Raw genomic sequence first — 11,094 nt, 5'->3', positions numbered from 1 at the left:
CGATGCATATAATGTTATAGAAAAATATATTGTTGCATGACAGTTTTTGTCAAAGATAGTGACCATATATATATATTTTCTGTTACTAGATTATACATACAACGTGCGAAAAGAAATAATTAACTTCTTAAGTCTGTACACCACTAATTTTAGTTTCATGAAAAAGTAAACTTAATTGATAAATTATTAAATGTTGTACATATATTTCTAAGTACCTATGCTTTTGCCACAAAAAATATTTCATTAAAGGCACCGTATAATTCAAAATATTGTTCACTTGTATAGTGTTGCTCCATTTACGAATAATTAGGTCAGGTTTATAACTCTATGTTTCTGCCTTTTCTAGTTTTAATTTCCAGCTCTGCCACAGATAGTCTCATTATAAGTAATAAATATGGTGCAATTTTCTAATATAATGAATAACAATATAAGATATATTCCGTACATACCTTGAACACTTTGTTTTTGAAATCATGACTAAAGTGGCAACACCCCGTGAAATCACAAGGACCAGGCAGATGTAGCACTACCAAGTTGCTTGAAATATTTTCTAGGCCAGGCACATCTTCCAGCTGCTTGCAACCACCCAAACGCAAACTCCTCAACTTTTTCAAATTTGAAATATCAGACATTTTTCTCAAATTGGTGCATACCCAAGCACTGAGCGAGCATAGAGAATAGGGGAGCTGAGGAAGGTACTCAAGCCCCTTGCAGGCAGTCAAATCTAGAGCACTAAGTCTTCCCAAAGACTCAAAAATTGCTGCATCCAAGTACTTTAATTTTTTGCCGTTGAACGAGAAGGTCTCAAGATCTTCCAATCGTCCAATGAAATCAGGCAGAGCTGTAAAATTATCGCAATGTAAATGTAAGCGTTCAAGACTTTGTAATCTTTCCATAGAGTTGGGCAAATATTTGAGGTTGATGCAGTTTATTCTCAATGTCGTAAGCTTTGTTAGAGAGCCAACAGAATTGGGCAAATATTTAAGGCGATAGGAGTCCACTTCAAAGAACGTAAGACTTTCTAATTCTCCAATAGAATCTGGTAGAGCCTCGAGGTTTGGGCACTTTAATGTTAATGTCCGAACTTTTTTGAACGACCCAATGGAGTCAGGTAGAGCTTCAAGACTGTTAGACAACACCTTAAAATCTATTAGTTTCTTCAAGCGTCCAATCGAATCAGGTAGACCTTTGAGGCTCATGCAATGTAGCTCCAACTTATTAACTCTTCCTAGCAATGCAATCGAGTTCGGTAGGGCCTTCAATTTTGCTGAGTCAATTATGAAGACGTCAACATTTTCCAGCTCTCCAATGGAATCAGGTAGAGATTCAAGGTTCATGCATTTCAATTCCAACTTCGACATCTGTTTCAGTGATCCAATGGAGTTGGGTAAAGCTTTGAGGTTCTGACACTTCAGATTCAACTCACCAAGTCGCTTGAACGACCCAATCCAATTGGGCAATTCTTTCAGCATTTCACATTCTAGCTGCAGCTTCTTGAGGTTTTTCATCCTTCCAACACAATCGGGCAAGTCTTCAATTGTAGCATCCTTCAAGCGTAGAATTTCTAAGGCTTTGTGAGTTTGGTCGCACAAGCCAAGCAACTCCGAAGATGAAACTGTAAATTCAATAAAATTAATTGTTGCAAAAGGTGGAAGGTTGATCTCAGCGACCTTTAAATTGGTTCCAGAGATTTCCAGCCGTTGTAAGGAGCTCAATTGTCTTATGGAAATAGGTAATGCTTCTATGACTTCGCAACCTTTCAATGACAGCAGACGAAGGTTGCCAAGTCGTCCAACTGAATCAGGTATGGCCTCTATTTTTGTACTGTCTAGAATAAGCTCCTCCAGTTTCTCCATCTCTCCTAGTCTTTCTGGCAAAGAGCAGAGAGAATGACACCCACTAAGGCTAAGCGATTTCAACAACTTTAGTTGGCAAATGGAATCTGGTATGACCTCTATTCTTGTCTTGTCTAGAATAAGCATCTCCAGTTTCTCCATGTCTCCTAGTCTTTCTGGCAAGGCGCAAAGAGAAAAACACCCACTAAGGTCAAGTGATTGCAACAACTTAAGCTGTCCAACTGAATCAGGTATGATCTCTATTCCGGTTTTGGCAAGAATAAGCTCCTCCAGTTTTTCCATGTCTCCTAATCTTTTTGGCAAGGAGCAGAGAGAAGAACACCTAGAAAGGTCAAGAGATTTCAACAACTTTAGCTGTCCAACTGAATCAGGTAAGATCTTTATTCTGGTAAAGGAAAGAATAAGCTTCTCCAGTTTTTCCATGTTTCCTAGTCTTTTTGGCAAGGAGCAGATAGAATAACACCCCCAAAGGTTAAGAGATTTCAACAACTTTAGCTGGCAAATGGATTCGGGTAAGCTGTCCAATCTGTATGACCTACCTAAAGATAGCTCAACAAGGTTGGTAAGCTGTCCAATAGAATCAGGTATGACCTCAATGCATGTCATTTGAAGGTCAATATTCTTTAATGACTCCATGTCCCCCAAGCCTTCCGGTAGAGAATGAAGTTGAGTGCCCTCTAAAACAAGCATTTCAAGAGAACTTAACCGGCAAATGGAATCAGGTAGCCTCTTTATACGTGTAAAACTGAGATCAAGCTTCTTGAGTGATTCCAACTCTCCCAATCGCTCTGGCAAAGAGGAAAATCCCCAACACCTAGAAATATTGAGGACCTCAAGTGAACTCAATCGCCAAATTGGGGCCATGTTGGTTTTATCGAGGTCAAGGATGACAAGCTTCTCAAGATTAAAATCAGATGGTGGGGAGTCAAAGTGGCAACTTCTCAACTGCAACCATTTCAGATCTGTAGGAAAACATGAAAACGTGCCTTGGAAGTTGACATGTTCAGCTCGGAGATATCTCAGGTTCGGCATGTTTTCAAAGCATTCGGCACTAACTGTACAATTATTCTCATAGAACGAAATCTGAATCCCTTCGCATTCAATAGTCTCTGGTCCCTGCACAAAATAAAGATGCAAGTAATTAGCATACCTTAGTTATGGAATCAGAACATGTACATTGAAACAACTCTCGTTGCTTGTCCCTAAAATTAAATTAATTAGATCAAAAAATTTTCTTTATTTGTAAATTTCTTAAATTCTATTTCACACAAATCATTATTATTCTTGATAAAATTGCAAAATACTTTGTTTTAGATACCAAGGCCCATGACCCTTGGAATACATGATATTTCCTTAAAAATGCTCTTTCTGTTACCTATTAGCCATTAGACACTTACGAGCTTTTCTAAAAGGTGCCTTGCCTTGCTCCCAGTCTTTCATTCCTGGCAACTGCATATTGTAGCAAAAATGTTTCTAATATGCTAAGGTTTGGAAAGTCAATGAAATACAAGAATTACAAAAGAAAAAATTTGGGTTTATGCGGTAAACAAGTCCAGTTTTGTGGTACAAACAAAAGTGTCAAAGTTAATAAGCAGCACCGTAGAGTGAGAGTGACAAATAATTAAACTTGAAGAAACTAAACCACCAGGACACTTTACTGTCAATGAGAACAGTTCAGATTCGAGTTATAAGCCAGCTTTTATCGAATTCAATTAATTGAATTGTATGAAGTTGGATTTGGATTGGGACTCAGATATGGACTAGCATATCTAAGATCAGACGTTTAATTATGGAATAAGAACATGTACATTGAAACAGCTCTCGTTGCTTGTCCCTAAAATTAAATTAATGAGATAAAAAAATATTTCTTTATTTGAAAATATCTTAAATTCTATTTCACACAAATCATTATTATTCTTGATAAAATTGCAGAGGACTTCGTAGTAAAATAGATTTAATATTTTAGAAAAGCTAGCATGAGCTTTTCTGGCAACTGCATATCGTAGTAAAAGTGTTTCTAATACTCAAGTATTTGGAAAGTCAATGCAGTCCAAGAATTATAAAAGAAATTTGGGTTAGTAGTATAAAAGTGACAATATTAATAAGCAGCACCTTAGAGTGACAAACAATTAGTGATTAAACTAGAAGAAACTAAACCACCAGATCTTAAAAGTGTTTGATAGAAGTGTTTGAGAGGACAGAGGCAGGGGCAGAGGCAGGGGCGCAGGGACTTTGGTCTTCCTTAGGATTTTAATAACTTCAAAAAATTTTATTTTTGTCTCTGGCTTCACCCCTGTGAGAGGAAGTTTTGTGAATCCAATCCCTCTACTTAGGTTTTCAAGGCGAAAGGTTTCCAAATCCACCAGGTCTTATCCTTGATTGATTTGGATTCTAGAGTCATTGAGATTTCTTATATCATATTTATTTTATTAATTATTTCATATGTTACTTTTCGGTTCTTATGGATCTTTAATAAGGAGGCCTCCTATTTAATGGGGAACTAAGCACACGGTTCAGATTCGAGTTATATGCCAGCTTTGGCCAATTCAGTTAATTGAATTGTATGTAGTTGGATTTGGATTGGGACTGAGATTTGGACTAGCATATCTAACATCAGATGTTTATATGTAGTCAGACTATATTTCAGCAGATCTCACTCTGATATTGAACTTTGATTTTATGATCCGATTCAAATGCGATCAATAATTGGGTCCAAATTTTTTCACCAAACCCGGCCACAGAGAGAGAGAGAGAGAGAGAGAGAGAGAGATTACAATTACCTTTCTTTGAAGTAAATCCCTGATCTCTTGGTTCTTCCACAGTCTACTCTTCTTCTGAAGCTTTTGAGAGCATTCTTCATCAACTATGGCTCTCCCCATGTCTCGTATTTGATCATGCATCTCGAACTGTTGGCGTTTCTCATCTATCTTCACGAGAGACCTTTGTACAAGTCTCTTAACTGCTGTTTTTGGGAACCAGCCACAACCCTCCCACATGTAAGTAGCATATTCCCTGTTATTACCGATAAAAAAACATGAAATATCTAGAAATATTTTCTTCTCTGAGTCCTTTAAATTGTCATAGCTTAGCTTCAACCTCTGTTGGACTTCCCTGGGGGGATCTTTTTCAGCTCCTCCAATGTATATTCCCATTCTTCTACATCCATATCACAAGTTAAAAGCGATCCAAGCACTTCAAGTGTTAATGGCAGCCCACCAGCTGCTTCAACAACTTCATTTGATAAACGGAGATACTCTCCCTCTGGTTGCACATCATTGAACGCATGATGCATAAACAGTTTCAGAGATTCATCTTTATTTAGTTCTTGTGGCTTGTAAATTTCATGTTGTTTCACTTTCATGTTGCAGCACAACAGTACCTTCTCATCTCTAGTTGTGATGATGATCACACTTCCTGAGTCAAACCAATCTCTCCCACCAGCCAATGCATCGAGTTGTTTTCCCGAATCAACGTCGTCTAAGATAAGCAAAATCCTCTTACCACTGGCCTTGTCTTTGATCACAATTTTTCCTTGATCAACATCACCTAAGGATGTATTTTTTTCTTTGAAGATGTCTTCAATGAACTTCTTTTGTAAGTTGACCAATCCATTGTGTTGTCGAGCATTTTCCCTAACATCTGAAATAAAACAAGTGGCGCCATTGAACCCATGGGCTAAGTCATTGTAAACAGCCTTGGCAATCGTTGTTTTTCCAAGACCCCCCATACCATGGATGCCAACCACATGAACACCATTAATATTACCTCCATTCTCCAACATTTTCTTCACGTCATTAACACGAGTTTCAATTCCGACTGGATGCTTTGCGACTTCGAATGTGTTCTTGTTCAGTTTGGCTGACACACTCTCAATGACTGCACGCTTTAGCTTCGCCTCATCCCTGCAAGTATTAATTTCTCCCAAGCATGACAAACTATGAACAGGAGGAAAAATGAATTTATGATGCTCCTTTAGCAGATACAATATGAATGCCTGCATATGTGAAGGACAACATAATCTTCTGTTCATTGGTTAAGAAATCTTATGAAGAAAAACATGTGTCCATTAATTTTTGATTTCTCATAAAATCTGATGCATGTTTTTTGGGGAAACATGATTTTTCTTTTTATTAGTTGCTTAATTAAGTTTTTCTACAAAAAGATCACGTCTATATAGTAGTCAATTTTTCAACACAAAGATCATGTCTATATAGTAGTCAATTTTTCAACACAAAATCACTTCTTAAATTTTCTCATTTTAACTGTTAGTAGTTTTAAGGGTGTGTCTCGGTTAATTTAGTAAAATAATAAAGTGGAAGATGAATTTGAGAAACTCGAATGGTGAAGGACGCGTTTGATTAATACAGCTTATAAGATAATGATTTTAATGGAAAGCATCCGCCTGGTTAGACAACATAAGCGGAAACTAAGCGTATGAATAAGATATGAATGGAAGCAAATGAGAAACAATAGACAACAAAGCATCCGCTTGGTTAGACTTTAAATCTGGAGAGAGAGGTGATTAAACTTTATTTATACTGTAGAGAGAAGAGAGAGAGAGAGAGATACCAGTTCATGTCCTTTAGAGTGAAGCCAGAGAGGCTTCCGACTTTCTTCAATGCTTCCCTCCAGTTCCTAACCTCCTCTTGGTTCAGCTTCTTTTCATGTTCCTCGAACGCAGATCTGAAGGGGCCGGTCTGGTTGCGGACATCCGAAGGTTCCACACCAAAGAACACCGGGATTATCTCCTTCCGGCACTCCACACTTTTGGTGACCTCTTTCAAACACCATTTCGATTCTGCAAAGCATTGGGAGAAGATGGGGACAAAGATTTTGGACCTCTCTATGTATTCCAACAGCTTGTTGATCTCCTCCCCCTTTTCCAACTTCTCGCTATCAATGAAGGTGGAAATACCCCGCAACTCGAGCCCTTCATAAAGATGCCCAATGAAACGGTTTCGGGTGTCTTCACCTCTGAAGCTGAGAAACACTTCAAACTCGGATCCACCAGCTCTTGGTGAAGACGGTGAAGGTGTTAATGTCTCCATTTTCCTGATCGTAGCTTGCAGAACCAAGAAAGAAGATGGTAAAATTAGGGAAGGTTTTCGTGGTCAGCAACACTGCCTCCACACAGAATATTTATAACGATCACAGCAGTAGACACACAAAATGATCACTCCTCCTCACCCAACAAGCAGGAACAAGGCAGGTGATGGACAAGAGATATCGAGGAAGCTTCTTTTGGTGGAACAAGGCCTCTTAATTAATGGTGGAAGACGCCTTGGCAGTACCCCCTTCTTACCCTGTTCTAGATGAATTTTACCCCTTGCGTAGTCAACAGTTAAACTTTCTGGTAAATGAAATTTCTTGTTACTTTTCTAGTTGAATGATCGTCCATCGTCCTATGCATAAAACTATTTTCACTTATCCATTTTTTGTTATCAGGAACAGTAATATATTGTTGGACACGTTTACTGTTTATGGTATATTTATTATGCTTAAATTTTGTTTTCTTTTTAAAATGAAGTAATATAAACGGCCTTCAATGTTCAGATAGCCAGGAAAAAAAAAAAGAAAGATCTCATTGAACAGAGAATTTAAATTTGCTTACACCAAATGATTATTAATATATGATTCTCTTTTTTTAAAAAAAAAAAATTGCTGTCATGAAAATTAACCAAATTGACGAATCCACCTTAATAATTTTCGTTTGGAACATTTAAAAATTGAATATTTTGGACGGCATTCGTTTGGGCAAGTTCAGATTTCCAAATCATAAAGAACATCGAGAAAGAAATTAAGCACCTGGCTTCTGCGGACAACGAGACATCTGTAAGACTCGAGAGAGAGAATTAAAAAAGAAGAATCATTGAATAAAAGGGTACCTAAGTTTCGTTGATACAAAGAAAATATGTTCAGGTATGACAAGCTTGTGAGTATTTTTCATAAAAATTTCATTCAAGAAAAATGTTGTTCTTATGAAAAGCTCATCACATAATTGGTGTAAAACGAGCGATGAAAGGAAAAAGTAGCATGTTTATCTTACAAGTCAATAACAAAAGGACAAGGATAATTTGTAAATCTCTAGTTGGACATGTCTTGAGCCCACTTGAATAAACACCCGACGACGACTTGATTCTATTCCCATGTGACACAACCTTGCTTTTTAAATCAAGTTGTCGATATCTGCAGATATTTGTTTTATTAACCTAACTGAAGCTAGCAATAATTTAAATTTGATTGACAAAAAGTTACTTTTTCTTAACAGTCCAAATTTTAGGTTCTTTTTAACAATATAAATGACTTACGATTCAACACTGCTGGGAGGCAGGCTCCCATCCATATTTATTAATAAATATGAACAAATAGCTACACTATACAAAACATAACAAAATTGAACCACAAACACCGAGAACATAGTTATAAAATTGGGCATCCATTTAAATCTGAATATAATTTTGAATATCATACTTTCCGCAAATTAGTAACCAAACAGATTTAGGACACATTAATTTGAATAGCGGTGAGGCAGAGAACGACATCAACAATTATAGCGGGGAAATTGAGGGAAGGGTAGAGGCAGAGCCCACTTGTAAACAATAATGTTGTTCGACGCTTAACCTTTACTTACCACGGTCTACCGAGACTTTGTCACTTGAAGAGTAGAAACCAAAGTTGCATATCATAGATCTCACGGGAACAAACCCAATACATCTTGATAAAAAGAATATTATGAAGGTGATACGAACCTATTATACAGCTACGCACAACCATAGATCCCACCACACACACTAGCAAGGTTAGCACAAGTTTAAGCATCGAGAGGGAAGCTACTCTAAGCTTACTCGGCATAGTAAAAAATATAATCAATTAGGCTCAAACAGTAACAGAAGCCAAATCTATCCACTTGGAGCCATTTGAATGGAACTCGACCTGTTTGACCTAGCCTGGGTTCGGTCAAGGTGCTGCAATCAACAGCCAAGTTCCCTTGGTCAACCGTGAGCCCATTTGCAGGTCCCTCAATTAATGACATTAAATAAGGGATTGAGCGAAAATGAAGAGTCCAGACTAAGTAGGGTACCGCCGGCCCATTTGTTGCAGTCTACCGCCGGGCCATTTGTTGCAGTATTGACTGCAAGCAGCCAGTTGGCAGACCATTAGTGGCCCTCATTAATGCATATCACTATATCATTAATTTTGAAATTTTGATATCAACTTAAATGCACCAACCTACACTTTAGAAACGTAATTATGAGTCTGGTCCCTGCCTTTGCCGGGCACTTTAAAAATAGTTTCATTTTCTACTTATGAGACTTATCCAACTAGTAGTCGGTTTTATCTTTTTCCCAGTGATGAGTTGTGGACATGGCCAAGTTTCTAATCAATCATGAGGATGCCAGTATCTTGAGGTTGAAAAGGAAGATGAACATCACCAACTATATTTAGCAATCCATCACTGTCATGGTCTGGACAATTTACAGGCTTTTTTAATCTGAAGATCAGCAATGAACAAAAATAGTTCAATACCGACACTGTAGATCTAAAAACTGACAATACATTGACCGTCTTCTACCTAGAATAGCAAAAAATGATCAATTGATAATCTTTTTATCATGTATGTCACCTTAATTCCTTAGGGGTCATTTAGTAATATGAGCTGTAATAAAGTATTTCATCAATCTTTTCGGCAGATTTACTAAACACTAAATTATAGTGTCCTACAACCCCCAGCTCATTTAACAGTTTATTACTGTTCCTATTGTAAAATGAGCCCTTAACAATACTATTTAGTTGTCTACTTTCATCTCTAACTTAACCTTGTGTACATTATACCATTTCCAGCTCATATAATGTCTGAGATTTGGCTATCCAATACAAGTTAGTGAAATTTATATTTTAACAAAATTTTTTTCTTTTGAAAAGTCATACAGATATTTATTTTTCAAAAGGATATTGCATGGAGGGGGACACATACCCATTTCCCGACTGAAATAGGTTGTCCCACAATATTAAACTCTGGAAAGTGACAATTGCAAAGAAATCTTGATAAGACATCAACAACTATATTTAGCAATTGATCACTATCATAGCCTGGATTATTTAGAGCCTTTTTTTATCAGAAGAGAACCAAGCAAGAAAAATAATTCAGTACCTACATTATTGATCTAAAAGTTGATAAGACAGTGACTTTCTTCTGGCTAGAATCGCTAAATATGAACCGATAATCTTTTTTCAACATCAAGTCGTTTGGTAGTAGGAACATTAATTAATTGTTTTATGGATTTGTCTCAATCTTTTACATAGATTCATAAAACATTGTGTTACAGTGTTTTTATTTCTCTTTTTGGTAAATGTAATGATGGGTTTAACACATTTCTCTTTATTACAAACACGCCATTTTCAATTCTGAAATCAAAATTTCTGACTATTAAACACAATAGAGAACTAAAATTGGAATTTTAATTTAATTTCTAAATCCAATTTGAAAGGAAATTTTGCTTTTAAAATTTCAAATCTAAAATCAAAATTCAAGGACAGCAAGTGCCCTCCTAGAAAAATCATACAAATATTGACTTTTCAAAAGGAGACATGCACCCATTTCACCACTTAAATAGGTTGGTCCACTACATTAACCTCTAGAAAGCGAGAACCCTCAAGAAAATTTGATAGCAATTTAAATGCACCTACCTACACTTCTGAACCTTAATTATGAGCCTGATCCCTGCTTTTTGATAGCAATTTAAATGCACATACCTACACTTGAGAGCCTTAATTATGAGCCTTATCCCTGCTTTTTGATAGCAATTTAAATGCACATACCTACACTTCAGAACCTTAATTATGAGCCTTGTCCCTCCTTTTGCGGCGCACTTATAAAATAGTTTCATTTTGTTTACTTATGAAACTTATCCAACTAGTAGTCTGTTTTTCTTTTTCCCAGTGAAAATAATTGTGGACGTGGCCAAGTTTCTAATCAATCATGAGGATGCCATACCTTGAGGTTGAAGATGAAGATGAACATCAACAACTATATCTAGCAATTGGTGACTGTCATGGTCTAGACAATTTACAGGGTATTTTTATTTGAAGAGCACCAAGGAACAGAAATAGTTCAACCTACATTATAGATCTAAAAACTGACAATACATTGATATTCTTCTTCCCAGAATGACAAAAATTGATCAATTCATAATCTTTTTTCATCATGAACGTCACCCTAATTCTTCAGGGGTCATTT

The 11,094-nt window shown here is 36.7% G+C and overlaps 2 protein-coding genes across 3 annotated transcripts in view; both read right to left on the bottom strand.

Moving 5' to 3' along the window:
* Positions 1-11,094, bottom strand: part of LOC116247824 (disease resistance protein RPV1-like) — a 38,575-nt gene that overhangs the window by 1,008 nt on the left and 26,473 nt on the right. The window contains exon 4 of the mRNA XM_050075938.1: positions 450-2,972. Coding sequence (XP_049931895.1) covers positions 450-2,972 — 2,523 coding nt within the window. The remainder of the gene's footprint in view (positions 1-449; positions 2,973-11,094) is intronic.
* Positions 4,813-7,134, bottom strand: LOC116247643 (disease resistance protein Roq1-like). 2 transcript variants are annotated; one of them, XM_050075944.1, is made up of 3 exons: positions 6,426-7,134; positions 5,622-5,758; positions 4,813-5,495 (listed from the first exon to the last, which is right to left on the bottom strand). In XM_050075944.1, exons 1-3 carry the CDS (start codon positions 6,902-6,904, stop codon positions 4,948-4,950), a joined length of 1,164 nt encoding a protein of 387 aa, XP_049931901.1. In that variant the 5' UTR covers positions 6,905-7,134; the 3' UTR covers positions 4,813-4,947. The 2 variants fall into 2 exon arrangements, with proteins under 2 accessions (XP_049931901.1, XP_049931900.1); XM_050075943.1 differs by having other exon boundaries at positions 4,813-5,758; positions 6,426-7,131.

Source organism: Nymphaea colorata, chromosome 2, assembly GCF_008831285.2.
Source record: "Nymphaea colorata isolate Beijing-Zhang1983 chromosome 2, ASM883128v2, whole genome shotgun sequence".
NCBI classification, from domain to species: Eukaryota; Viridiplantae; Streptophyta; class Magnoliopsida; order Nymphaeales; family Nymphaeaceae; genus Nymphaea; species Nymphaea colorata.
Note: the sequence above shows the minus strand (reverse complement) of the source record. Positions and strands in the feature narration are given on the sequence as shown.